Here is a 26,131-nt window from a genome sequence, read left to right on the forward strand (position 1 = left end):
TCAATATGGTCAGCCAAAGGCATCTCACTAATATCAGACCTTCATACGAACACCGAAGCACTCTAATTCACATTCTTACAAACAAATACAGCCTTTTAAAAAAGGATTTTCTGTGACTTCCTACAGATCAAAGCTAAAGTGTACAAGCTAAGCCCCCTCGAGAACTTGTCTCTCTTGTCAAAATTGCAACTCATATTATTGGGAAGTAAAGCTGCATCTAGGTTTTACAAGCTATTCAAAAGCGAAACAAAAGGGGATGATGGACTAAGAGTTTGAGCAAATCAAACACTCACCCCCAGTCAACTGATCTGGGTTAATCCATCACCATTCTTTAGCTCACTCAGCCACCCCAGTTCAGACATAGCCATATGCAAATCAGTCTGACCCTGTGCCTCATGGGAACAATCCAGCCCGAACCGGTTTTTCTTTACAAGCTACTCACCAATGCAAAGATTCCACGTCATCTCCCGCTACCATACAAATGGTCTTCATATTTCTCTTCCAAAGAGTCTACACCTCTTAGCAAGGAGGCATGGTGGAGGACTGGGTAAAGCTTACTTCAAAACAACCTAATCCCTTGATCAACCTAACCAATTTCTCCGCTGCACACTTTCTCTAATGGACTCCTATTAAATTATTCAGACTGAAACTCAAAGACTCAGACACATGCTGTGTCAGCAACTCATCACCTGATGATGAAGCACACATATTCTTCTTTTGTCCATACCTGTCTTCCTTTCGGTGCGACATTTCTTCCCAGCTACACAAAATTTTCACAACAAACATCCACTTTCCATTACACTCATCATACTGGGGCCACACCTTGAAGATCCTCCAATTGATCCCCCAGACTCAGACCTCACCTTACTTGATCTGCTATACACTATTGCCCTAAAAGAAATCTTAATCAATTGGAAATCCATCAACAATGTACCTTATCGGGGGTGGCCAGCAGCTGATGAAGATGGCAGCCATTTAAGTGAACTGTGCTAGCCGCCAGCAAACAAGCCCATTAAATCCTTCATATTCTGCAGTTTGGAGGTCAACCAGAAGTACGCAGCTGACCGGATACGTGGTGGCTGCCCCACAAGGTGAAACCGCCCCTGAGTGACGACGCAGGACCAGACAAGCGGTGCAAAGTCAGACCGGCCAGTAAAAGCAAGATGGCACCGCCCTCGTAGCTCCTGGAGTGAAGGGAGACCCGGCGCTGTGAACGAGAAGACAGGGCAGCACGCAGCCGCATGGTGTGTAGTTGCTGAGGACCCTGGTGGGGACTGTTGTGGAGTGTCCGCCTCCTGTGCAAATGCGACCGCTGGTGCCGGTAGGGAGCTGAGATTGCGTAAGCCGGAGAGCTCCAAACAACAGGGAACCAGCTGGGCCACGCGCGAGTGACTGTGCTCCATATCCTACCCATCATAAAGTGGCTTTGCTGGTGAGGTGACTTGATTGTGAACAGGTGTGGGGTCGAGGGAGGATGTTGAGAAGGAGACCCGCTGGTAGGGTGATAAAGTGGTAGACTGAGAGCAGGAGACGCACTCCCCCCCTGCAGGTGCAAGTAGAGAACCGCCTCAGAGTTGTCTGTGCTGAGACATAGCAGCCAAGAGAAGCAAGGACTCCAGCAGGCCGAGACCCCGGCTGGGTGGAGGCAGGAGAAATCTTTCCTTGAGCAGCTGGGCCTGCGGGGCGATAGCTTGTTGCGCTGCTGGAGGCTGCAGTCCACCTCAAGTTGTGCCCACAAGGGAGAGAGGCAGAGAGTAGAGGCATCAAACACCAGTGCCAGTACCGGAAACACCAGCTTGAGACACAGCAGATTGCAGAACCTGAGCCCACTGGTGAAGACCTGCAGACTGCAGCCATGGGATCACAAGTTTGTGGGGTCAGGGCAGGCCAAGCACATTGATAAAGATACAGTGGCAGTGGGCCATGAAGGAGGAGGAACAGAAGGAGAACCACGGCCCGAAAATGATGACCAATCCCCGGATCCCTCTCTGAAAGACATCTTGAAGGCGATCAAGGAACTGCGTGGGACCCTTGAACCAAAATTAGACTCTGTCAAAGAGGAGGTAAATCTGCTTCAAACAGACTCAAGGAAAATGTCTGAGAAGGTGTCCACGGCGGAGGCAGGTATTGGGGGTCTACAGTCGAAAACCAAACGTCTAGAAGAGCAGGTCTCAATGCTCACTAAGAATCAATTCGAAATATTCACCTGACTTAAGACGAGGAGGGGAGAGCTTGACGGAAAAATATTCGGGTGGTGGGGGTGCCAGAGGGAATGGAAGGGCCATCTATGGACTTCTTCTTGGAGGTCTTGATCCTGAATAAATTGAAGCTCTCATTCTTTACCGTAGAATGCTCACCACGATCATAGCTCGGATATTGAATTTCAGAGATAGGGATGCCATCCTGCAGGCGGTGCGCCAGCATGATGATTTGCATCATGAGAATGCCTCGATCCACTTTTTCCCGGATTTCATGCTTCATGTTCAGCACCGTAGGCGTGCATTTGATGCAGTCAAGAGGGCCATTCACGAGCAAAATGAGAAATACATGATGCTATTCCAGGCGAAGCTCAAAATAATCGACGAGGGGAAGGCATACTTCTTCGACTTGCCAGCAGAGGCAAGCGACTGGCTGGAGGTCTGGTGAACTGTCTGACAAAATGGAGGAAAAAGTCAAACACTGCCTAAGAATGGGCACACCACTGAAGGACGAGAGACGGAGCAAATGCTAAACAGCTCATACCAGCGCCAATGAACAGATTAGTGACAAAAGGGATGTGCCCGCAGGTATTGACACCTAATTGTCCTTTCCCAGGGTCACCATTGGGGGAAAGTGCGGAGGCTCAGGGGTGGCACTAATTAGGGGAAGGACCCCTTTGACGCAGGGTGGCAAAAGGACACTCGTTGTCCACTCCAGGGGTCTGGAGTTTGCGCAGATGGAAAAGGTTACTCTCGAGACATTATAAAAGGGTTTGGATGTATCCAACAGCAGAATTATTGTACTTCAAACCGGCAGCTGGCCCACCACCCCTCATTAATGTTTGTTATTCACAGTTTGGGCGACAGGCACTCTGTGTGTTTGGGAGGTGGGAGGATTGCTACTCACCTAGCAGGGGTGCAGAAAGGGGGGAGTTGGGTAAAATGTTTAGTTTCAGTATGTAAGATTGCATTGCAGCCGGAGAGTACAACAGATTGGCCATCACAAGAGAGGGGAGGATTAACAAAAGTGAATTTCTCAGCCCAAAACCATGGGTGACCTGGCTAGTATACAGGTATGGGGAACAAAATCAACCGCACCTTGGTCCTCCAACACATTAAGAGGCACTCCCCAGACGTAGTATTGATACAAGAGTAACACCTAAAGGGGAGCAAATGTAAAGCTCCAGATCGTTTCGGGTATAGACTGGTGGCCCACTCTGGATACTCAGGGGCTCAGTGGTTCAGGGGGTGGGAATCCTGGTTCACAGAACTTTACACCGGACTATAACAGATACCTGGGCAGTCAATGCAGGCTGCTGTGCTGCAGTGCGGGTAAATGGGAGGGGCGCTCGATTATATTATATATACATACCCCCGGGGCTCCACAATATCGCCTACCCAAAGAGCAGTTAGTTACTGATTGAATTGCCCCTGGGCACCCATCTGGTGGGTAGAGACACAAATGCAGTCATGGACCCAGAACTAGATCGGTTTGGCTCTTGAGTGGCCGGGAAGGGAGAGCGAGACCTGTCGGGCTTCATGATGGCCATAGGCCTGGTGGACCTGTGGCAAGCGTATAGCCCGCTTGCACAACAGTGCACACACTACTCCACAAGCCTTGGCTCCTTTTCTAGACTTGACCACCTCTTCACACAGAATGCTAAAGTGAGAGAATTTGCAGACCCAAGGCATATGGCAAGGGGCATCTCAGATCACTCCCCGGTGGGTGTGGTCATTAAGGGCCTGTTCCTTAACAGGGCAGCATTCCTGAGGATTGACCCCTAGCACTTGCGAGATCCGGCACTCGGACAAAACCCGAGAGAGCTTGGAACTATAATTTAAGGAGAATGGGAGGACAGTAGATTCACACAACTTTATGTGAGGCCTACAAAACCGTGCTGAGGGGGAAGACACAGGCGCTAATTGGGGACAAAAAGAAGTAAGAGATGCTACAAATTAGGTCATTGGAGCTAGAGATAACTCAGATGGAGGGAGAGGCAATAGTTGACACCACTAACAATTTGCGTCACAGACTGGCACTGCAGCAGCACGACTTACGCGCAATGGCAGACAGTAAAGCAAGAACATATGCCCTGGCAACTCAAAATCGCCTATATGATGTGACGGACAAAACATCAAGACTCCTAGTGGGGTTGAAGAAGTGTGATAGGGAACAATCATGGGTGACTGGGGTGCTAGACAAAGAAGGGGTACTGAGAACAACGGGTAAAGACATAGCAGAAGCCTTCGCCACACTTTTAGATGGGGTTTACACCCGTCTGCACTAGATCTGAAAGGGACTGTAAGGAACTACTAAGAGACTTCTCTCTACCCACACTAACTGAAGAAGCGTGTGAGACATTGGATGCTGACCTCATGGAGGAAGAGCTGGGAGGGGCCCTCGGACACAGCAATTCAGGGAAGGCAGCAGGTCCAAACTGCCACCCAGTCGAAATATACAAAAGTCAGGCTCCCATAATAATACCACTGTTACTTAATATGCTGTTAGAGGTGCAGGATCGGGAGCTACTTCCGTTGGACTAACAGGCGGCCACAATTGTGGTGATACACAAGGCTGGGAAACCACCGGACCAATGTGCCTCCTATCGCCCAATCATCTTGATTAATGTGGAGGCGAAAGTGCTAGCCAAGGTTTTAGCAAATAGACTGGTGCCGTTCATCTCAGAGGTGATACATATAGACCAATCGGGCTTCATGCCTAATAGAAGGACTTGCCACAACTTAAAGAGTCTATAAGGAGTGCTCCACATGGTGTACGGCCCCGCTGCCCAACAGATGGCATTGATGGAGTTAGACCCTCAATGACGTTCGACAGTATAGAATGGCCCTATTTGTTTTTGGTACTTCACAAGATGGGATTAGGCCCTAACTTCTGTAGTTGGGTAAGGTTGCTATACAGGAAACCTCAGGCCAGAATGCGAGTCAATAGAGTGTTGTCCTGACCCTTCGAAATGCGGAGAGGCACTAGACAGGGTTGCCCCCTGCCCCCATTTCTGTTCACCCTTGCACTGGAGCTGCTGGTGCATCGGGTCAGGAGAGACCCGATTATTTGGGGTATAGAGGCACCAGGGGGGTGAGAGGAATTAATTTTGCTCTTTGCGGACGACATACTTTTATATCTAGCAAGACCGTACTACTTGATGGCAAGAGTACCCCATATTTTTTTAGCTATTTGGGAGTTACACAGGGTACACCATTAATTGGTCTAAATCAGTGATATTCCCACTATCGGGGCCTCCACCTAGGATGCCGGTGAGGAGCGCTGCCCCAGTAGTAAAAGAGGGACTTAAGTACCTGGGCATATACATCAAGAGAGACGACGGGACGTTCCTGAAGAAGAAACTCGAGCCCCAGATAGATCGGCTCAGTGTCGATGTACGTCACTTGCATACCCTCCCATTGTCTTATGGGCAGGGTGGCTTTTAATATTATGGCTCTGCAGCGCCTCCTGTATGTTCTCCAGAACACTACATGACCAGTTCCACCAACAGTATTTAAAAGAGTACCCCAGGAAGTCAGAATGCTGTTGTGGCAGGTTGGCTCTCCCAGAATAGTACTTCGCAAACTACAAAAGGGAGTGTGCGATGGTGGTTTGGCGGTCCCAGAAGTTACTACTGGGCTTCGCAATTGTTGGTTATTAAGGACTGTATCTATGCAGACGTTAATGAGCCAGCCTATAAAGTGGACAGAGCCAGTATGCTGGGAGGAAAATGCGAACCACTTTTGTACTCCCAGAGAGAATGTCCGGAGTGGCCGGCGCACACAGGGGTAGTAGTGGGGTGTTGGAGAGAGGACAATAGATTTCTGGTCTGGCTGGGGAAACCTACTCGTCGGACCCCAATGTAGGCAGGGGATCCATTGAAAGAAGTAGCTGCCTTAACGGGGTTCGGAGGGTGGAAACTGATAAGAATAGAACACCTGGGAGATGTGTGGAGGGGAGAGGCTCCACTCGCCTTTGAATACCTACAGCAAGAATATCATTTAAACCGGGTGCAGATACCATTATCTAAGACTGATGCATGCTCTGAGAGGATACATACAATGTGGTACCCCTATTCCAGATCACTTCCCCCTGGAGGATAGATTACTATTAGACCCCATCCCTGAAAAAGCGACATTCACAATATATTGTAAATTAATGAAGAACGTGTGCACCCTCTGGCGACCCTGCGGGCAACGTGGACTGATGATATTGGGAATATCGATGATGAGGAATGGCAAGAGGCAATACAGAGCCCAAGAGAGATTGCAGTCCGTACAAGATTTAGGCTGGTACAACTCAAGATATTGCACCGTACCTACTATCCATGTATGCACTTATATAAATGGGGTAGGGCGCACATAGCGCTTTGCGTCAGGGGTTGTCAAAAGGAGGCGATTTTCTTTCACATTCTATGGGATAGTCAGGAGATAGCCAGGTTTTGGCAGAAGGTCACGGATGTAATGTTAAGGGTGTCTGGAGTGATGGTCGCAATGGACGCCAGATGGCTTCTCTTGATGATTCGGGGAGACTGACTGGCCCAAGCATATGGGAATATGGCTGGCCCTTGCAGCGGCGATTGCCGAAAGAAACATTGCAAGGAGATGGGGAGTGCCTTTGCCGCTGTCACTGTGAGAGTGGGAAAGGGACCTTGACTGGTGCCAACGAGCTGAAGAAACACTGTATAAAAGAAGGGGATGTCTCAAAAAGTGGAAGGAAATATGGACACCATGGCGCCAGCATAGAGCAATGTTGGAGGAGGAGTGATATGCATCAGTCATACCTTTTCGAGGGATGGAGCAACCGATAAATTGGGCTTTTCTCTGCTGGTCGTGCATATGTCCTGTTGCAAATTTATGCCTTTGGATCCACTGAAGGTAAACAACCTCATACCTCTCACAGAAAATTGTTGTAATGCTAAAGCTCAACCATGTACAAATGCATGGGATTCCTGTAAAGTGAGGACATTTGAGCAAAGTTAATAAAAAGATATATTTTTTTAAACAATGTACTTTATCTTACTTGGTGGGCTTTGGTTACCTACTTGAGGAGCACACATATACCTCAATCCCTCATTAAAATCTATCCTATAATCTCAAAACGCATATGGGAAATGCTCGATGTCTTTACTTGCAACTTATCCTCATAATGTGAAACCTACCAATCCCTATCATTTGACCATAACCCTTGTTTGCATCTATGACGAAATACATTCTTTACTGTCTCACATGACTCGCCCTCACACTCTTGCCTCCTCTCCCTTTCCCATTTCCTTTAACCTGTTACCTTGTCTACACTTACTATGACATATATGTTACATAAACCTTACCTAGGGTCACTTCACAGGAGCCATCTACAAATCTAATCCCATAAACGAATCGGCCTTTCATAATCCTTCTACATTTTATTTTCTTCTTGTCACACATTCAATCGCCCATGATCTCAAAGTGACTTATATATGCTCTGTGAATTTCTCAAGAATTATAAGCTGTGTTTTGTTTGATGGCCATGTTCATATGTACGTTACTTGCAAACATGTCTTGCTATTTATATTCACTTGTATCAAATTATGTTTTTCTTACATTTTGCCTCGTTGCTCTTTATTACAAATGTCAATCAAATATCCAGAACAAACATTAGGCCTGGCATAGAGCAATCTATTAATCTGATTTAGTTTACAGACCACACTTCATAATCTGTTACTACGATTTTATATTTGCATTAATACATATAATAATGGCCTCGGTTAGGTTATGTTAAAAATGTCATGCCAACAGCCTTCTCCATAAACACTGAACTGGACTCCATATTAAATAGCTCACTTCTCGCGCTTAGTCGTAAATATGCAAACATCCAAATAGGTGATGTCACGATAGTTATAGTATGTGTTGGACCAGACATCCTTGGCTGGCTTTTCTCCAAACTTTTTGCCTTCAATCCTCCTGATTTTGCAGGCTTCATTTCTGCTATCCTTAGCCCTTTGCGCATGTTACCACTGCTAACCAGTGTTATAGTGCATGTGCTCTCTTCCTTAAACATGGTGAAATTGGCTTACACCCAATTGGCATATCAAATTTACTTGAACGTCCCTAGTAAAATGATTATACAGGTATGCAGGGTATGTAAACTAAATGCTACTAGTGGATCTGCAGCACTCATTGTGCCACCCACTCAAGTAGCCCTTAAAACATCTCAGGTTTGCCATTGCAGCCTGGTAGTGCAGTTTTAAACTGTAATTTCGAGCTGGGAAAATAAACCTTTTGAAAGGCCTATACCTTCCTTTTTAACCCGTTCAGCGCGGTGCAAATTCCTGCGCTGTGCTGAACGTTCCTATGGGCCTATGGAACCATGACGGAACGGTTCCATCATGAGCACAGGCCAACCGACGCTCATGACGGAACCGTTCCGTCATGAGCATGGAAAGGGTTAATGCATATAAGTCACCACTAGGGTAGACAGTAAACACCCCAAAGGGCAGGGTGCAGTGTAATTAAAAAGTTGTACTTTTAAGTTTTACATGTCCTGGTAGTGAACCACTTTTAAATTCGTTTTTCACTACTGCAAGGCTTGCTTACCTCTCCATAGGAAAAATGTGTGTTACCTTACTACATGTAATGCATAATGCCATTTAATTGGGAACAGGTAGGAAGGTCAAGTTTGGTGTCTAATGAATTATAATTGAAAACTCTCTTTAAGCATAAAGTCGTATTTTAAGTCACATCTCTGAAAATTCCAATTTTAAAAAGATGACATTTTCTTGTCCCAGCCATTTGGTACCTGCATCCTGTACCCTGGGTCACATGACTAGGTGTCGCTGGCATTTGATCTTTGTGCCTTACTCCCAGACAGTGAGACAAGGGAGGAATAGATATTAGCAGGTTGTACCATCTTTGACTTGATGAGGGGCAAAGCTGTTTCCTACCATACTTACACATCACAAAGACTTGGTCTCAGCACACACACACAAAGGATTTTACAGGAGCCGTTTGTGCCCCAGGACACGCTAGGGATAGGGCAGGTAGGCAGGAAATTCAAGACACCTCTGGGATATAGCTTTCTAGAAACGTCTCCTATTTCAAAACTGACACCAAGGATAAATAGTGGACCCCCAGCCAAAACTCTTCAGTACACCTCTGCACCTGTGGAAGATGCATAAATACTGCTGTGCTACTCAGCTGTAAGGACTGCTAATCTGCTGCCCTGCTACTCTGATGCCCTGTTGTCTGAGTGAGAAGGACTTGACCTGCATTTTGAACCCAGGACCACCAGAGTAACTAAAAGCCTAGATGGCTGGCCTCCTGATCAGAGCTCGAACTTTCTTGAACCTGGCACCTGGACTCTGCCTGCTGTGAATCCTAACCCCCCCAATTGGTACTCCTTCAGTCCTGGACCTCTGGAAGTGGGGGGACAGGTGCCTTGCCAGTCCAGCTATGGTCTTCACCAAATCCAGCGCAAAATGATGCAAAGCCTTGCAGAATAGCTATAAGCTTCATCATAATTGACGCAGAGCTCTGCAGAGCCTTGCCAGCCTCAACTGAATTGAAGCCAAGTGGCGCAAAGCCTTGCTAAGACTCCCTGCTCAGCTGCCCGCTTCATTGGGAATTACTTGAAGCAAATTCTTGCAAAGCCTCGCCACACAGCTTCAACGGAACTTACACAGAGCAACGCAACCTGACTCAGGGCCAAGCACTGCAGTCCTCGCAGCCCCTTGGATGCGATGCTGGACGATGCAAAGCCTTGCAATGCAATGCGGCATAGACGGTGGACCAGGATTTAAGGTACTTTGTTCAGGGGGCTTACCTTAGTCCCTGTATCCAGTCCTCCATTGCGGTCAGCCTGAACTTGTGACTTTGTCTGGTTCCGACATGACCAGATATCAACTGTTGGCACTTTTTGTTTTTATGCACAATTGTTACCGAAATATTTAAAATTGCAGCTCTCTGGTTCTATTATTCCGATTGTTGCCGTTTCGGTCTCAAATAATGTATTAGATTTTACTCTATTATTCTGAGTTGGTGTGTGATTTTATTTGTGTTGTGTTTTCACTTAATTACTGTTTGAAGTGCTACATAAATACTTTATGCATTGCTTCTAGGTTAAGTCTGACTGCTTTTTTGCCAAGCTACCAGACGGTATATCACAGGTTAACTTGGGATTTGTTTGTGTTTCACCCTGACAAGATTTGTGGTTGAGGTTTTAGTAGGGTTTCATCCCCCTCAGCCAGTAACCTAATTTCCTACAGGCGCACAGCTCCTCAAACATTACGACCTCTAGGATGAGTAATCCAAGCACAAGAAAGAGCGTATTAAACAATGAACACTGTAACACAACTGTCATGAATTAGAACCCATAAAATCTTTCTTTTCAACATTACAAGTACTGTGTTATCCACCTAATTATAGCCCACTGTAAACAAGCGAAACAAAATACAACATATGAATCCAAGGTATCATTGTAGCACCTTACAAACAAAGCATAACATAAAATAACGGATTGCATCTTGAAAGGATGCAAAAACAATATAGCACATAAGATACCAAGACATGAGGTATCCTTTCAGAGTAACATGCACGTGGTTTGTATGAAAGGTGCTTGTAACATCAGCATATTATTATTAATGCTGCATCACTTGGTCAGGCGTTTTACTTACACGCACACACAAACACACACATACACTTCTCTATCTAGCAGTTTAACGTCACTACCACATTCATACTTACTGTTACTTTCTACCACACTTACTGTTTATATGGGTCATGCCAGGGTAAAGCTAGCCACTCCCCGTGCATTTCGTGCATATATTCCACCATATCCTCTGGACTTTTATCTAATGAGATGAAGACGATTTCAAACTGAGCAGAGGGATAGGACTCTTCCACCAGCTCTGTGTAGAAGTCGCATAGTATTGGTGTGAAATCTCGGCAAGGAGATCCGCAACTGGCAGAAAAATACAGGCCAACAATTTTGTTCTGTAATGCCTCTTCAGGGTCAACTTGGTCACCATATTTGTTTATCAAAATTCTACCACTGAATAGATCCATGTCAAACAGGGAATGAGAACAATATTTTATTTTTCTTTGGTTGTGTTGAGGTCTTTATTTTGCCTTCTACATAATCACAGATAGTAACTGTTTGAACTTCCGAAGAACTCGGTGATCTTTGTCTTTAAAGGCTATTGCTGAAGACATTTGTGTTTGCCATGGTCTTTAAATGGCAGCAAAGTGTGCTAGTCATATGCTCATCTCCAGGAAACTAACTGGTCCCCAGCAGTCCACACCAATCTTTACAGGGCGATGAACAATCCCTTGATTTCTTTCTTCATTCGTTTCCCTGTCAAAGTAAGTAGAAAATATTATTTCAACATAAATTATAAGTATCCCTATGATCACATTTTACTTTCCCTCAAAATTCAATCGAACATCATCACACAAAATCGTAAAATGGAAAGCAACAGCAACAGTGGTTGAAGACATATATAAGTCTTTATGTTCCTAAATCCCCAAACCAATCAGCTAAATTGGATGTGTAGGGCCCACCAGGTAGGTCATGCCAGGCTGTGCAGTTGTGCGCTATTTGTTAGTCAACTTAGCAGTTAACACCAGAATGGCTTGTTCTAATTCCATTATTAATATGGTCTTCAACTCCTTCCCCAACTAAAAAAATCCTAATGTACCTCCAATTGCTATCATTCTAAACAAAACTTCCCAAGGTTAAATTATGCTTACCATTGTTGCAATCAAAACATAAGCATTGTTGAGAAGTGTAATTTCTATTTATTTAGTATCTAATTATATACATCGCTACACTTCACCTTTACCAATTCAGAACTCGGGATGACCAACAAAATGTATCCTTGGAGAAATTAAGTGCATTGCTTGAGAATGATTAGTGATACTCATCAGAAGCAGCATCAATATATTGCGTATCCTTGCAATTGTTGACTCGATGTTTAATTTAACTTATCGCTATTAAACTGCTTTCTTAAGGTGGAAGGTTCATGTGGTATACAGTCTAGCACTGTCTTCTATCCGGGAGAAGTCTGACTATTCCCCGAGTTGATTAGGAAGAGGATCTTCAGTCATTTATATTCATGTTTGACATTTATGTAGCACTAATGGCCCATGAGCATCTAAGCACTAGAAGATTGTCAACTCGAATTCTATTATCACTACTGGCATGTCCCTCTTTCTTCTGGTTGTATGGGAAGTCTTGCGTATTGTACAGAGCTTTCCGTTAGGCTGCACAATTACATTCTCTACACATTTTAGGGTATCAGAAAAGGGTAACAAAGAAGGTCCTCGAATGGCTGCCATATTTTCTAAACCATTGCCACAACTTAGTCAGTTTCACATCTGATGTATGCCTCTCTCGTTTTAATAAACTGTAGCATCTGGAATCTCACCCAACCACAATGCTTTTGAATCCTCTTGTGGAACTAACACAGGGATACTACCGGTCCTGCATTTCTCCTCTTTCCTGTAGCACTCTGATAACCCCAAAAAATGTGCAAGGTGCACAAATCGGGTCAGGATAAGCGAAAGCCCAATTGCCCAAAATTGCCATAGCAGTATAATCAGTTCAGTCACAAAAAAGGTTAGTAATGGCACATGCTTTCCAAACAATAAGTCTAGGTAAATCTAACTGATTATACAGTCTTTTCGAGCACAAATGTAAGTCTAAGTCCAGCAGATGCAAACACATTTTCTTCACCATGCCCACGCTGGTAAGCACAGACTTCCATGGAGCAAGTACATGTCAGAAAAGCAAAATACACCGGTTTAGCATAACCACAATTTGATCATAACATCTGGAAACTGGAATTGCTCGAAAATCATGATTTAAAAATCCACCCACCATAAACCAAACAGTTACAAAGCACTTCACAATAAAAAGGTCTGGCACACGCAGGGAAGTGTACAATGAAATGTATTTATTATAACCAGAGCACACCTGCACTGCTTTACAACACACAAACAATTGAAAGGAAAATTCAACGGTGAGGTACACCCCAAATGTATACACCTCTAAAATTAGATCCTTCCTTAATTAAGCTGTACATGCAGAGGCTTGCACGCCACACTGAAGTACAGCTATCACCATCAGAGAAAAACACCCAAACAGCAGCATGTCCCAGATAAATCACACTACAGCATGCCAACAGTGGAAATGCTACAATACACACTATGGCCCACATGCATCAAAGTCCGTTTTTGCGATTCCTAATTTGTGATTTTTACCGAATCGCAAATAAGGAATCGCAAAACGGGATGCATGATTGAAAGTGCATAAAATTCGAGATTCGGTAAAAATCGCAATTTTTACCGAATCGCAAATATTATGCGAATTCCAATTTGCGATTTCGCAATTCCCATTGATTCCTATGGGCCAAAAGGCCCATAGGAATCAATGGGAATTGCGAATTCGCAAATTAGAATTCGCAAAATGTTGATGCATTCCATGGGTGCAGGGGGGGTCCAAAGGACCCCCCCCTGCACCCCTGAAATGTATTTTGAAGTGCATGTTTCAAACACACATGTCCTAAGGACATGTGTGTCTGTAACATGACAGTGCTTTGAAATGCAAATTAGAGCATTTTAACACATTTTCGCAAATTACCACGAGGTTCAACCTCGTGGTAATTTGCACCCCCTAATTGCGAATTCGCAATTTTAAAATTAATCATGCATTGCTTTTAAGGAATCGCAAATTTGCGATTCCTTAAAAGCAATTGCATTTTTGGAATTCGCTAAAAATAGCGATTTCAACAAAAAAGCTTGATGCATTCCAGAAACCTATTTAGGAATCGCAAACGGACGAATTTTGCGATTCGCACCATTTGCACTTCCTAAATAGGTTGATGCATGTGGGCCTATGACTCTAAGATAATGGTTTTTTTTGAAAGTTTTTTAAAAATAATTTTTAATGAAAGAATGAACACAGTAAGTGAGCATTAAATAACTAGGACAAAAATGTGAAATAGGAATAAACATATATTGCTAAAGTCCATTTAGAATGAATAAACAGCATAGTCACACTTGCAACTTTTGTAAGAAAAGGGTATAGATATATGAAAGGAGGAATAACAGTATTATAACCTTAGTGTGTTCCAAAAGATAAAAAGTTATAAAGTCTGATTAATTTTGTGACACAAAGGAAGAAAGAAAAGAAATAGAAAATGAGAGAAGAAGAAAAGAGGGGAGAGGAGAGATTTAGAGAAAGAGAAAACATGAAAAGGAGGAATTGCGAATATTATGAGATAGCTGAGTGAGAGGACAGGAATGTTGTAAAAGGTAACCATAATAAATCTAGCATAATCTTTTGATAAAGGGAACAGTGGGAGACTGATGCAATTCTGTGTTCATCACAGATTAAATTCCACCAAAGCATAGAAGATATTTTAGAGTTGTCTTTCCAACAGTTTAATATAATTTTAAATGTAACAGCAATAAAACGGGCAAAATAAAATAGTTGTTGTTGGGATTTGGTCCAAATCGGGAGACTAAGGGCCATATGTAGGAACGTCTTTTGCAATCGCAAACACAGCGAATCGCAGAATCTAGGGTGTATGCAATTGCAAAATAGACTGTTCCGATGTAGGAAAGACTAGTGCTACTCAAAAATGAGAATCGCAAATTTAGCGATTACCAAATTTGCGTAACAAGGAATTTGAAAGAAATATTGCAAATTCGCAGTGTGCGACTCAGTATTTACTAAATTCGCAAATACTGTTCACGCAAAATGCGAATTCACAATTTGAGATGTAGCAAAAATGTGCAAATTGCGATTTTACGAAAATCGCAATTTTGCACTTCTCAATTACCATCAACTCTGAACAGGTGGTAACCAAGTGCAACCTTTTTAAACAGGCCCACAATGCCACTGCGGCTTCCCACCATGGCTGGCCTGTATGTGATAGCCAGGAGGCTGCGTATCCGAGATGCTGCAAAGAGAAGGAGACGGCAGGAAAGGATCTACAGAAAAACGCATCACTCTCTTCCAGCGAACCCAGGAGGACATCCATGTGCACTACAGGCTGCACCCAGACAGCATCCTGGAGTTGATAGAGGAGCTGACACCCATACTTGAACACCCCACATACAGGGCACACACCATCCCTACCCACATACAGGTTTTGTGCTCACTGCACCTCCTAGCATCAGTGAGTTTTCAGGGGGTGATAGTACAGTCAGAGAGACCCCTCCTGCTGTGGCTATCGCGCTTTTTCCACGCTTTCCTTGATGCTATGGTTCAGAGGATATATCACCATATCCAATTCCCAAGCACACCGCAGGCACTGGATCTGACCAAGCAAGAATTCTACCAAATATCCCAATTTCCCAGTGTCATCGGCTGCGTAGATGGGACCCATGTCGCACTGTGACCCCATCACAGAATGAGTATGTTTTTAAAAACAGAACATCATATCACTCCCTGAACATCCAGGTAGTGTGCAATACTAAACATGTCATCACAGATATTGTGGCAAAATTCCCAGGAAGCAAACACGATTCATTCATTTTTCGCCTCTGTGGATTACATCGCAGACTCACAAATGCCGAGTTTGGAGAGGGCTACCTGCTAGGTAATTGCATGGCACACACACACAACTAGTGAAGGTATAAACTGGCAGGACAGTGCTTAACATCAACCTACTTTTGCCCCTAAGGTGGCTGTGTGTATGCTGTACGTGACTACATCCTCACACCGTACCTCTATCCAGCCACAGCAGCAGAGCGGAGGTACATCAGTTCCCACAGAACCACAAGCTGCACCATTGAGAGGACCTTTGGAATCCTGAAAGCCATTTTGGGTGTCTCCATAAGAGTGAAGGTGCACTGCAGTACAGACCAGAAAGTGTTGCAAAATCGTGGTTGCCTGCACAATGCTACACAACATTGCTACCAAGAAGGGCACCCCAGTGGATCTGACAGATGCAGACACATCAGATGAGGAGGAACCAGCTCCACAAAGCAGAAGTGCAGGTGGTGCCGGGGCAGGTGCCGTGCGCCTGAGATGTGATGACATCACACAGAACTGCTTCTAGGTGAGAAATGAGGACACAATGCCAAATAATGATGCTCAAGTATGATGTTTATTTCCTTAAATGGAGGAGTAAATCTGTCACACAGTGTGACTGAAATCTTGATAGTTGCACATGTTTATGTCACAGTGCAATTATTACCATGAGTCACTCAGTCCATATGGTATGTGTTGCATCACACATTGCCATGAGTACATGCTGCCCCTTCACCTCTTACGTGCATGCCCTGTTGCCCTTCGTTCAGGCTGCACATTGGCCTCACTAGAGTTTTCCCCTGCTCTCCCCTGGTGCCCACTCCGGCGTCTATATGCAGGAAGTGGTGGAGTGATGCTGCTCCTGCTGGACTGTTCGTCTGTATCCAAGATGCCCAGTGTCCCTATGTCACCTGTGGCTACAGCAAGCATTTGGTCCACAGCATGTGTGACCTGCACCAGGCCCCTACCCATATCCTGGCAACTGTGTGCCATTTCATGCTGCATACTCACACATCTCCTGGCTCGCAGGGATATGGTGGTGCACTGGTGGTTCACAGCTCTAGTGTACCGGTCCATCTGGGTGTGTAGGCGGTGTTTCTCCCTGCACCAGGGTACCCTGTCTCTCCTGATCTCCCTGTACAGTCCTTCCAATGCACCTGTCATGGAATTGACACTGAGCCGCAACTCAGACATGTTATTTTTATGTGCTGCATGTTGGCGCTGGATTGATCTTATGCCTTCAACTTTCAGGTGCTGTGCTTTTAACATGCCGCCCTCAAGGCCAGAGAACACCGTGTCTTCTTTGGAAGGTGAATTGCTGGTGGAGGGCCGTGCCCTGGGTCTTGACCCACTACCATTTGAACTTTGGACTGTGGACTGAGGTGTGTGCTGGCTCGCTTGTTGTCTTGGGACTGGCTGTGCCTCCTCAGCTGTATTTTTGGACTCTGCCTCCATTAGTAGCAGTGGTGAGACTATGTTGCGCCGTCTGACTGGCGCAGAGTCTGTCTGTGTTGCTGTGCCCTTCTCCTCCTGCCCTGCCACGTCCACATTTGCTGGTGTCACCACCCCTTCTGCCACTGTTTCCTGTGTTGTCGGTGGTGCTGTAAATTGAAATGCACACATTAATTGAGTGTCATGTTTAAATTTTGGTATGCATTACTACTACTTGTCTGTTTTGCACATTCCAAGAATGATTCATCTCTATGACCCCTTGCTATGTTTCACAGGGCCATGTATCAGTGCATGGAACTAATTATCCCATAATGCAATTCTGGATGTGCTGGTGGACATGTACTGGAGTTGTACCCAGGCTGGGTGTTTGGGGCTATGAGTGGGCTGGTTATGTTTTGGAGATATTGGCATGCATCTTACCTTGTCTGGTGTCTGTATTTTCGCACCTGTCCAGGTCAGCCACGACAGTCACAGTTTCAGGCATAAGGATACCCCCCATCAACTCCTCCAGGGGCGTAGGCGCTGGTGCTGTTGACGTCCCACCTGGTGGCCACCCTCTACCTCTACCTTGACCTCTGGCGCATATCATACCACTGCTTGCGTAGGTCTTCAACTGTGCGGTGCGTTACCCCAATTGCGTTCACTTTCTCATGAATCTCACTCCAGATTCTCCCTTTCCTTTCCTCTGGCGCACGAAGTGAATGGTTCCCAAATAGGAGGTCATGTTGCCTTACTATTTCCTCTGTGAGCACCTCTAGCTCCCTCTCACAAAATTTTTGTTTTCTTTTTCTTGGGTTTTCTTCTGGCTGCTTCTCTCTACCCTGAGACTCAATTTCTCCTTCCTGCAACTGCTGAGCAAAAACCACTCTCCCTCCTCACACGCTCTCAGGCAGCTTCTGACTCTGACACAGGTGCTGGCAATCAGGTGCAGCATGGGCAGTCACACTTCCTGGTTGTGATGTCATCATTCTGCACCTGAATTGCTGTTTTCTCAAATTACGATTCCTTAATAGCAATTACGCTATTAAGGAATTGCTATTAGAGTAATCGCTATTATATTGTGCAAATTTTTGGTAATCGCTATTTTTTTTTTTTTACCTACTTTGCGATTTGCGATTCTGATAATGTGATTCGCAGAAAATCCATTTTCAGAATCACAATTCCAAATTTACCTACATATGCCCCCGGGTGCCTAAAAAGATATTATGAATAGCAAAAGGAGCTTCACAGGAGACAATCAAACAACATTTCGACCAAATAACTTTCCAAAAGTTAAAAACCTTAGGACAATAATAAAGCAAGTGCATCAGTGAACCTTCAGAGGAAAGATATGACCAACATAACAGTGAAATAGAATGGTCAATTTTATGAAGAAAAAGGGAAGCAATTACCACTCTATTAAAAAAAATATAGTGATTGTGTAATGTTAGAAGCTTTGGATGTTTTGAAAATCTTTTGCCATAAACAATCTCATTGATGAACAGACAGTGATTGAGATAAGTCTAGTTCCCAAGATAATGCAATAGGGAATTTACTACTGGTAGTAGTGTGTGAGGATAGGGTTTTATGAATAAAGGAAGCACTGAGAATTTAATTATAAGGAACATGAAATAATGGTGTATTAGAGGTAAACGAAATAGGGACAGGTTTGAATAATAGGAGATAATGTATTGTATTGTTGAATACAAGAGTCAGAAATATTGAATTTCTCTTGAAGTTGGAGGAAAGGCGTGATCGAATTATTAATTAGAATTGGTGTACATAAAAAATGCCCTTTTCCTTCCAATGTTTGAAGTCAAAGGATTTTTTATTGTTTTAAATGTCAGCAAACAGATCATCAGAACATTAATTCCAGACAATTCCACTAATTCGTAAATTTTCCACTTTAACAATTTATCAGACATGATTTAACAAAACGATCTTAACATCAAACATCGAATCTCAGCCTCTTTAAGTTCATAGCCAATTCGTTATAGGAGACCACATGTTTGCCCCAAACATTTTCTTTCGGATACCCTTCCTTCTATACAAAGACATCTCTAAATAGTATATGGACAATAGTCTGGATTGCCAGTTCAAAAAAGTTGGTGGATCGGCAACTAACCACAGAGATGTAATACATAAACGAAAAATAGACATGCTAATAAAAATAAGCCCTTCTTCGGGAGGAGACCATCCATCAGCCACTGTTTCTTGAGAGCCGAAAATTACCAATTCGGCCAACAGTTGCACTCGGATGCCCAGACTGTTTGTTATAAAGGACTCAACCTTATGGATACATTGAGAAAGCTTGGGGCACAGAAAGAACATATGGGGTGCATCTGCCGCCAAAAGTCCACACCGATTGCATTTATCTCCCCTGGTTGATTTCCATCTAACAAGTTTACTCGGGGTGTTGTAAAGTTCAAATATAGACATAAAATGTTGGCTTTGTGACGAATTTTAATGAGCTTATTAAACCATATGGACGAGAAAAGAAAAGATTGATAAAGGTCAAAATCTTCGAAAAATAATGTGTGTATTAGGTGGTGAGAGTATTTTAAAATAAGATACTTAGAAATGAACGCACAATTGGACATAAACATAGTATCCTGAAAAGAAAAGTTCTGTAACAAGGAGTGTTCAATAACAACCCAAGTTGGTATAGGCAGATCTAGATAATCTTTGGACATAGCATAAAATTGATGACTTAAAAAAGCATTGTGATACGTTTTAAAATCGGGAAATCGAACACCACCCTCTGACTTAGGACAAATTAATTTAGAAAGAGCAATACGAGCTTGTTTACTGTTCCATAAAAAGTTGGTGCAAATAGAATTAATCTGAGAAAAATAATAATTAGGAATTTTAAAAGGTAGCATTGAGAGTATGAAAAGTATTTGGGGAACAATCCTCATTTTAATCGTATCTAGTCGGCTCCACCAAGATAAAAATAATGGGGACCAGGAAGAAAGCAAATTTGTAATCTTGAATTTTAATGCTGACAAATTATGAGTTAAAGTATCTGAAATATTTGGGGAGAACCATGTTCCTAAGTATTTAATCTTTTGGGGACACAAAGTAAAATTGGTGGTATCAAACATATATTGATAACATGTTGAATTTAAAGATAAAATCTCAGTTTTAGAAAAATTAAGTTAATACCCAGAGACATTGGAAAGTAAAGCAATCTCTTGTAAAAAAGGAGGAAGAGATTTGCAGGATTGGACATATAAATAAGAATGTCATCTGCATAAGCAGATAATTTAATTTGATGGGAATTAGGATTAATTAAAACCAGTAATATTCAGATTATTTCTAATACGTTCAAGACAGGGTTCCAAACAAATGAGAAAATGCAATGGAGAGAGTGGACAATCCTGAAGGGTACCTCTTTGTAGATGAAAATAAGGGGAGAAAATGCCATGAACAAATACACAAGCACACGGAGCAGTATATAATAATTTAATATAAGAAATAAACCTTTGACCAAAGCCAAACCATTGAAAGGTAAAAGCATAAATTGCCAATTTATTCGGTCAAAGGCTTTTTCAGCATTAAGTGACAGGGCAACTAAAGGAGAGGAGTACTTCTTACCAAGGGCCAGAATATTTGAGACATTCTAGCATTGTCAGAGGCAAGCCTGCCTTTAACAAAGCCATACTGGTCTGGTTTGATAAGAAGTGGGATAATGTTTTCTAAGCGTGAAGCTAAACTTTTTGCAAACATTTTACAATCATAATTAATGAGAGAAATGGGTCACAATTTTTTACAGATGGAAGAATTCTTGGCTGGTTTGGTAATGACAATAATAAGAGCTTCTAAAAAGGAATCACCTGCTTTAGAGTTTGAGAGGAATGAGTTAAAAGGGTTTAATAATATTGGTGTAAACATTGAGGCGAAAGCTAGGAATAGCTCAATTGAAAAACCATCTGGCCCGGTGCTTAGGCTTATCGGGTGGAGAATAAGGTTTGGGGATATCTTGAAAAAAAAATTGAGTTTTTTTTCAGAAGGATTAGTATCCTCTGTACATAGAAGTTCATAGTAGGATTGGAAAATACCAATAATGTCAGAAACAAAGTAAATACGTTTGTTAGTTGTTTCCGAATGTATAGGACCAATATTCTTACGTTCTGACTTAATTTTTAAATAGTTTGCTAACATTTTCCCTGCTTTATTTTGGCCACCATGAAATTTAGATTTATTCTTAAGGCTATTACAAGCATCAACAGTGGCAATTTTATTTAATTTAGATTTGGCTTTAATTAGTTCTTGTAGAACAGAGGAGGATTTAGAGGAAAAGTAACTGTGTTCCAGGGTTTTCATTTTTAAAAGTGTTTCCTGATATTTAGTTTCAAGTGATTTTTTTTGTTCCTTTGCAGAATAAGCAATGGTAAATGCTCTAAATTAGGTTTTGAGGCATCCCAATTATTATGAACTGAGGTATCTGAAGGTTTATTGAATTGAAAAAATTCATTAATAAAAGAGGTTGATTCCGATACAAAAATTGGATCTGAGAGTAGGTGGTTATTAAAACAGCAACAGCCTTTATTGCAAGTGGTAAGTGACAGATCAAAAGAGGCAAAAATAGGGGCGTGATCAAAGATAAAAATAGAACCAATTTCGGAGGCATGGAGACAAGGGAGTAGTGGTTTAGAGACCAAAATATAATCAATATGGGACATAGTATGGTGAACAGGACAGAAGAAGGTAAATTCAGAGGTATCAGGATTACATGTTTTCCATACATCATAAAAATGACAAGAGGTGATGGCAGATTGAAATGCTTTATAAGTTTTGTCAGGCTTGAATTTACATTTAGACTTTCTATCTGAGAAAGGATCCAGCCAATTATTGAAATCGCCACCAACAATTACATTAGGGTTAGAGATGGAAGAGAGTTTCAATTTAATACAATTCCAAAATTGGGGGTCGGGTTGATGGGACCATAAATATTAAAGAAAGTGATTTGTGTATAGCATCAACCATAACCCATTGTCCATCAGCGTCACATTCTGTTGATACAATTTGTGCATTAATCGATTTATGAAATAGTATACCAACACCACTATGACGGTCAAGAGTAGGAGAGAAAACAATTTGATTAACCCATTGATGTTTAAGTTTAAGAGATTCCACATCATTACAGTGAGTTTCTTGTAAAAAGGCAACATTGGCATTAAGTTTGGATAGGTGAGACAATACATTTTGACGCTTGACAGGATGACCTAACCCACCCACATTCCACGAGACAACATTAAACATGGTGATGGGAAGGGAGGAACATATGTAAATGGGAATAATAAGCTGCAAGACCAATATAAAAGAAAAAGAAACAACATTTACCAAATGATAACAACAACACACTCAAGAAAGTAAAAAAGATGGAGTGAGAAGAAACTGTGGGAAAAAGCAAACAGACAATAAAAAGAAAAAGTAAGTAAGAGGAAGCAAGAGATATATAGACGGAAAGAGTAACCAGATCAAGAAGAAGAATGAAGATCTGAAGAGAAAAAAAGCAATTGGAATGAAAGGAGCATGGTGACGTCAAAGACTAGAAACGGTGGAAGGAGAGAGTAGGTAAGAAGAGGCCTCCTGAAGAATAAAGAAATAACAAAGAATAGAGAATAAAAGTGGAGGTAAAATAGTAAGAAGAACAGAGTAATGTAAGAAATCAGAGTAATAAAAATAGTAAAGGGGTGAAGGTGCACTAGAGAGGTAGAGGAGATAAACAGATCAGTAGAATATCGAAATAGATAAACCTTTAGAACAATATATATCAATTTGTTACAGAAGAGAAGATTAAACATTAGTATTCATGTTACTAGAAGAGATGTTGTTTAGAAAGAGTCTGAGTTTCTCAGGATCCTCGAATTAGTGTAAGCTTCCTTCATGTGTAATTTTGCACAGGCCAGGGTGGAGAATGCCATACTGGATGTTCAAGTGTCTCATCTGAGGACGTAGAGCTAGAAATTCTTTACGGCGAGCGTTTGTTGCATTGGAGACATCTTGGGAGAAAAAGATATTGTTTCCTGATCAAGTAAGGTGACATTTAGGTTTTACAGCCTTCAGAACATGCACAAGTTCAGTGAATTCCAGGAAGAACATTATAATACCCTGTGGCTTCTTTGAAGTAGGATGGATGTGACCCAGATGATGTGCATGTTGTATATTGAGAGGTGAAGAGGATTGAAGACATAAAAGTTCTGGAAGGAATTTCTGCAGAAAAGATACCATGTCTGGACCCTCAATATTTTCCGGAAGTCCATAAAGATGTAGGTTTATCATTTGATTATGATTTTCAAGGTCTTCTGTGTGGAGTTTCAACTTGTGGATCTCTTGCTCTATAAAAGTAATTTTAACAGAGATATCCTGAAGGTCAGCCACACGTTGCTCGAGTTCCAACACCTTTGCCTCCATAATAATCCATCTGTCCTCTATTTGTTTTAATTTGTCATTGGTAGTGGACATAAAAGGTTGAAGACCACGTACCTCATCTAAAATAGAGTCAAGAACTAGATTTTGTGAGGATAGAATAGGAGAAGGTGGATCATTTGTGTGCCTTTGTGGCTTTGCACCTGTTGAGGCTGCTTTAGGATGATCAGTGGCCATTTTAGGCTGGTGGATAAGTCGATGAGAAGTGAATAGAGCAGGGCGGATTCGGCCCATACACTAGTAAGAAGAACAGCAGGAGCAATAAATAATCAGTAACAAGATTACCAAATGAGGAAACGTATAAGTCACTGGAAAGCGGTATATATATATATATATATATATATATATATATATATATATATATATATATATATATATATATATATATATCCGTAAATCAAAAGCTCCTGCTCCAACCCTTCGCCTTTGTGGGAGTGGCTCGAACCGGCGGAGCAGCCAGAATTAATATCCAAGCAAAGCAGCGTTCCTCACGAGCACTCAGGTAAAGGACAACGGACACAATCCACTCGGTAATCCAAACGCTAGATTTATTACCTCATAAATCAAGGTGACGCGTTTCGCACTCCACAGAGTGCTTGATCACACAACTTGCGCCAAGATCCACACATTATTTATGTTAACAAACAAAGTAGTAGACATGAATGACGGGCTTGCAGTATCAAAAGGTTGTGTAGAGTTGTTTACCAAGTTGCCATGTTGGAATGGTGAAAGTCTTATTATTTAGACATATAACTTTGTAAATTAATACTATTTTCAACACAAATGTGAATACATCTTGGAAAACCCCAAACGACAATAATATTCAATTCATGTGTACATGTCTTCGTATTCAAATGTATACGGAGAAATGTGTATTTGAGTAGCATTTAAAATAAATATACTCATGGTGAGTTATAACATAAAGGAGAGGTTATTGTTCACCGTTCTCTTTATAGTCAGATCTAACGGTCAAATGACGATCGGGGTCCGTAGTCTATCATGACTCCTCCCTGACTTGGCGTCATGCTACAGCGTGTAGTCATGGTGACGCGGAACTGTTGTTACTCTTCCCCGGAATACAAGGGGAAGGGGAGTCTCCTGTAATTGAATATCCATGTAATGAATGTAATATTCAGTTTCCATCTCTAGTTAGTGAGACACGAGGGGGCTAGGTGTTCGGTTAACCATATCCTTCACCCATAGTTGCATAAGGACTACGTGTATGCCATGTGGTAATTCCTGGTTAGTGGAAAGGGACTTAAACCTCTGAATAAAGCTACCAAGTATCGATCCATCAACAACCTGTTCTGACTAATTGCAAAACGTGTGGTATTCTGGTGCAATTTCATACAATGAAACATAAAGTGAAAATTAAAATATATAATATGGTACTTTCGTATAGGATGAGGATGAGAGGTGGAGACCACAGTAAAGGTTTAGGGTAATCATGTCATTCAGTCTTGACATCTCCCTCCCTTTAGGATCTGTAAATAAAAGAAAAAGAGAGAGAGAAGGGGAGGGGAGAGGGAAAAGATATCATAGTTACAATATGATTGGTATCGATCTATATTGCAAAAGTTTAAATTTACCCGTGAATTATAATGAAACATAGGTTGAACCAACATACAGAAATTCATTCTTGTAAATGTACATTATATTCCTCGTCCATATTATGCCCTTTGGGTTAACGGGTACATAAGCTAATAATGTATTTAGATTCTTTTTGTCTTAATTTCAACAACCGGTTACCTCCTCTTGGGCCAATGTTAACCTGCTCAAGTATATAATAGGTGAGTTTTTTTGGATCAGAGAATTGGTGACTCTCGAAATGGCGTGCTATCGGGTATTGTTGATCCAAGTTGCTGATAGCTCGAGTATGTTCCAGTACTCGTTTTTTCGCCATGTGTGTCGTGCTTCCTATATATATCAATTCACATGGGCAGGTTAATGCATAGATGACAAATGGAGTGGTGCAAGTGAGGAATTGTTTAATTTGTTGCATCTTGCTGATGCTGGGGTTCCAAAATTCTTTTTTCATGTGGCTGTTCGCACAGGCTTTACAGTGGCCACATGGGTAGAAACCCTGTAGATCAATACCTCTGGGGACAGTTGTATTGCTTATGTCATTGTGAACCAATAAGTCTCTTAAAGTACGTCCTCTTTTGTATGTTATACTGGGGCGTTTGGATAAACTGTCTCCAATTATGGGATCAGATGTCAATAAGTTCCAGTTTTTAGCTATGCTTTTATGTATTTGTTTGGAATTCCCATTGTAAGTAAGAATTACTCTGGTGATGTTAGGATCCTCCTCTTCTTTATTACTTTTAGTAGTTAGTAAGTCTTTTCTCTCAATTTCAGATACCTTTTTGATGGCTTTCTTGATCACCCACATAGGATATCCTCGATGGAGGAATCTCTGTGTCATCGTTTTTTCTTCTGTCAGATAGTCTAGATTAAGCATGGGCGGAAAATCCGTTACGCTCGCGGATTTTGCGGATTTTCGTAAATTCGCAATCCGCGAGATTCGCGAATTTCCCGCAAAATCCGCAAT

The 26,131-nt window shown here is 42.3% G+C and overlaps 1 protein-coding gene across 1 annotated transcript in view; it reads right to left on the reverse strand.

Annotated features, from left to right (window-relative positions):
• Positions 1-26,131, reverse strand: part of NXNL2 (nucleoredoxin like 2) — a 151,438-nt gene that overhangs the window by 16,682 nt on the left and 108,625 nt on the right. The window contains exon 2 of the mRNA XM_086963054.1: positions 10,942-11,529. Within this exon, the coding sequence (XP_086819180.1) occupies positions 10,942-11,240 (299 nt within the window). The 5' untranslated portion in view covers positions 11,241-11,529. The remainder of the gene's footprint in view (positions 1-10,941; positions 11,530-26,131) is intronic.

Source organism: Lissotriton vulgaris, chromosome 3_1 (genome assembly GCF_964263255.1).
Source record: "Lissotriton vulgaris chromosome 3_1, aLisVul1.2, whole genome shotgun sequence".
In the NCBI taxonomy this organism is placed as follows: domain Eukaryota; kingdom Metazoa; phylum Chordata; class Amphibia; order Caudata; family Salamandridae; genus Lissotriton; species Lissotriton vulgaris.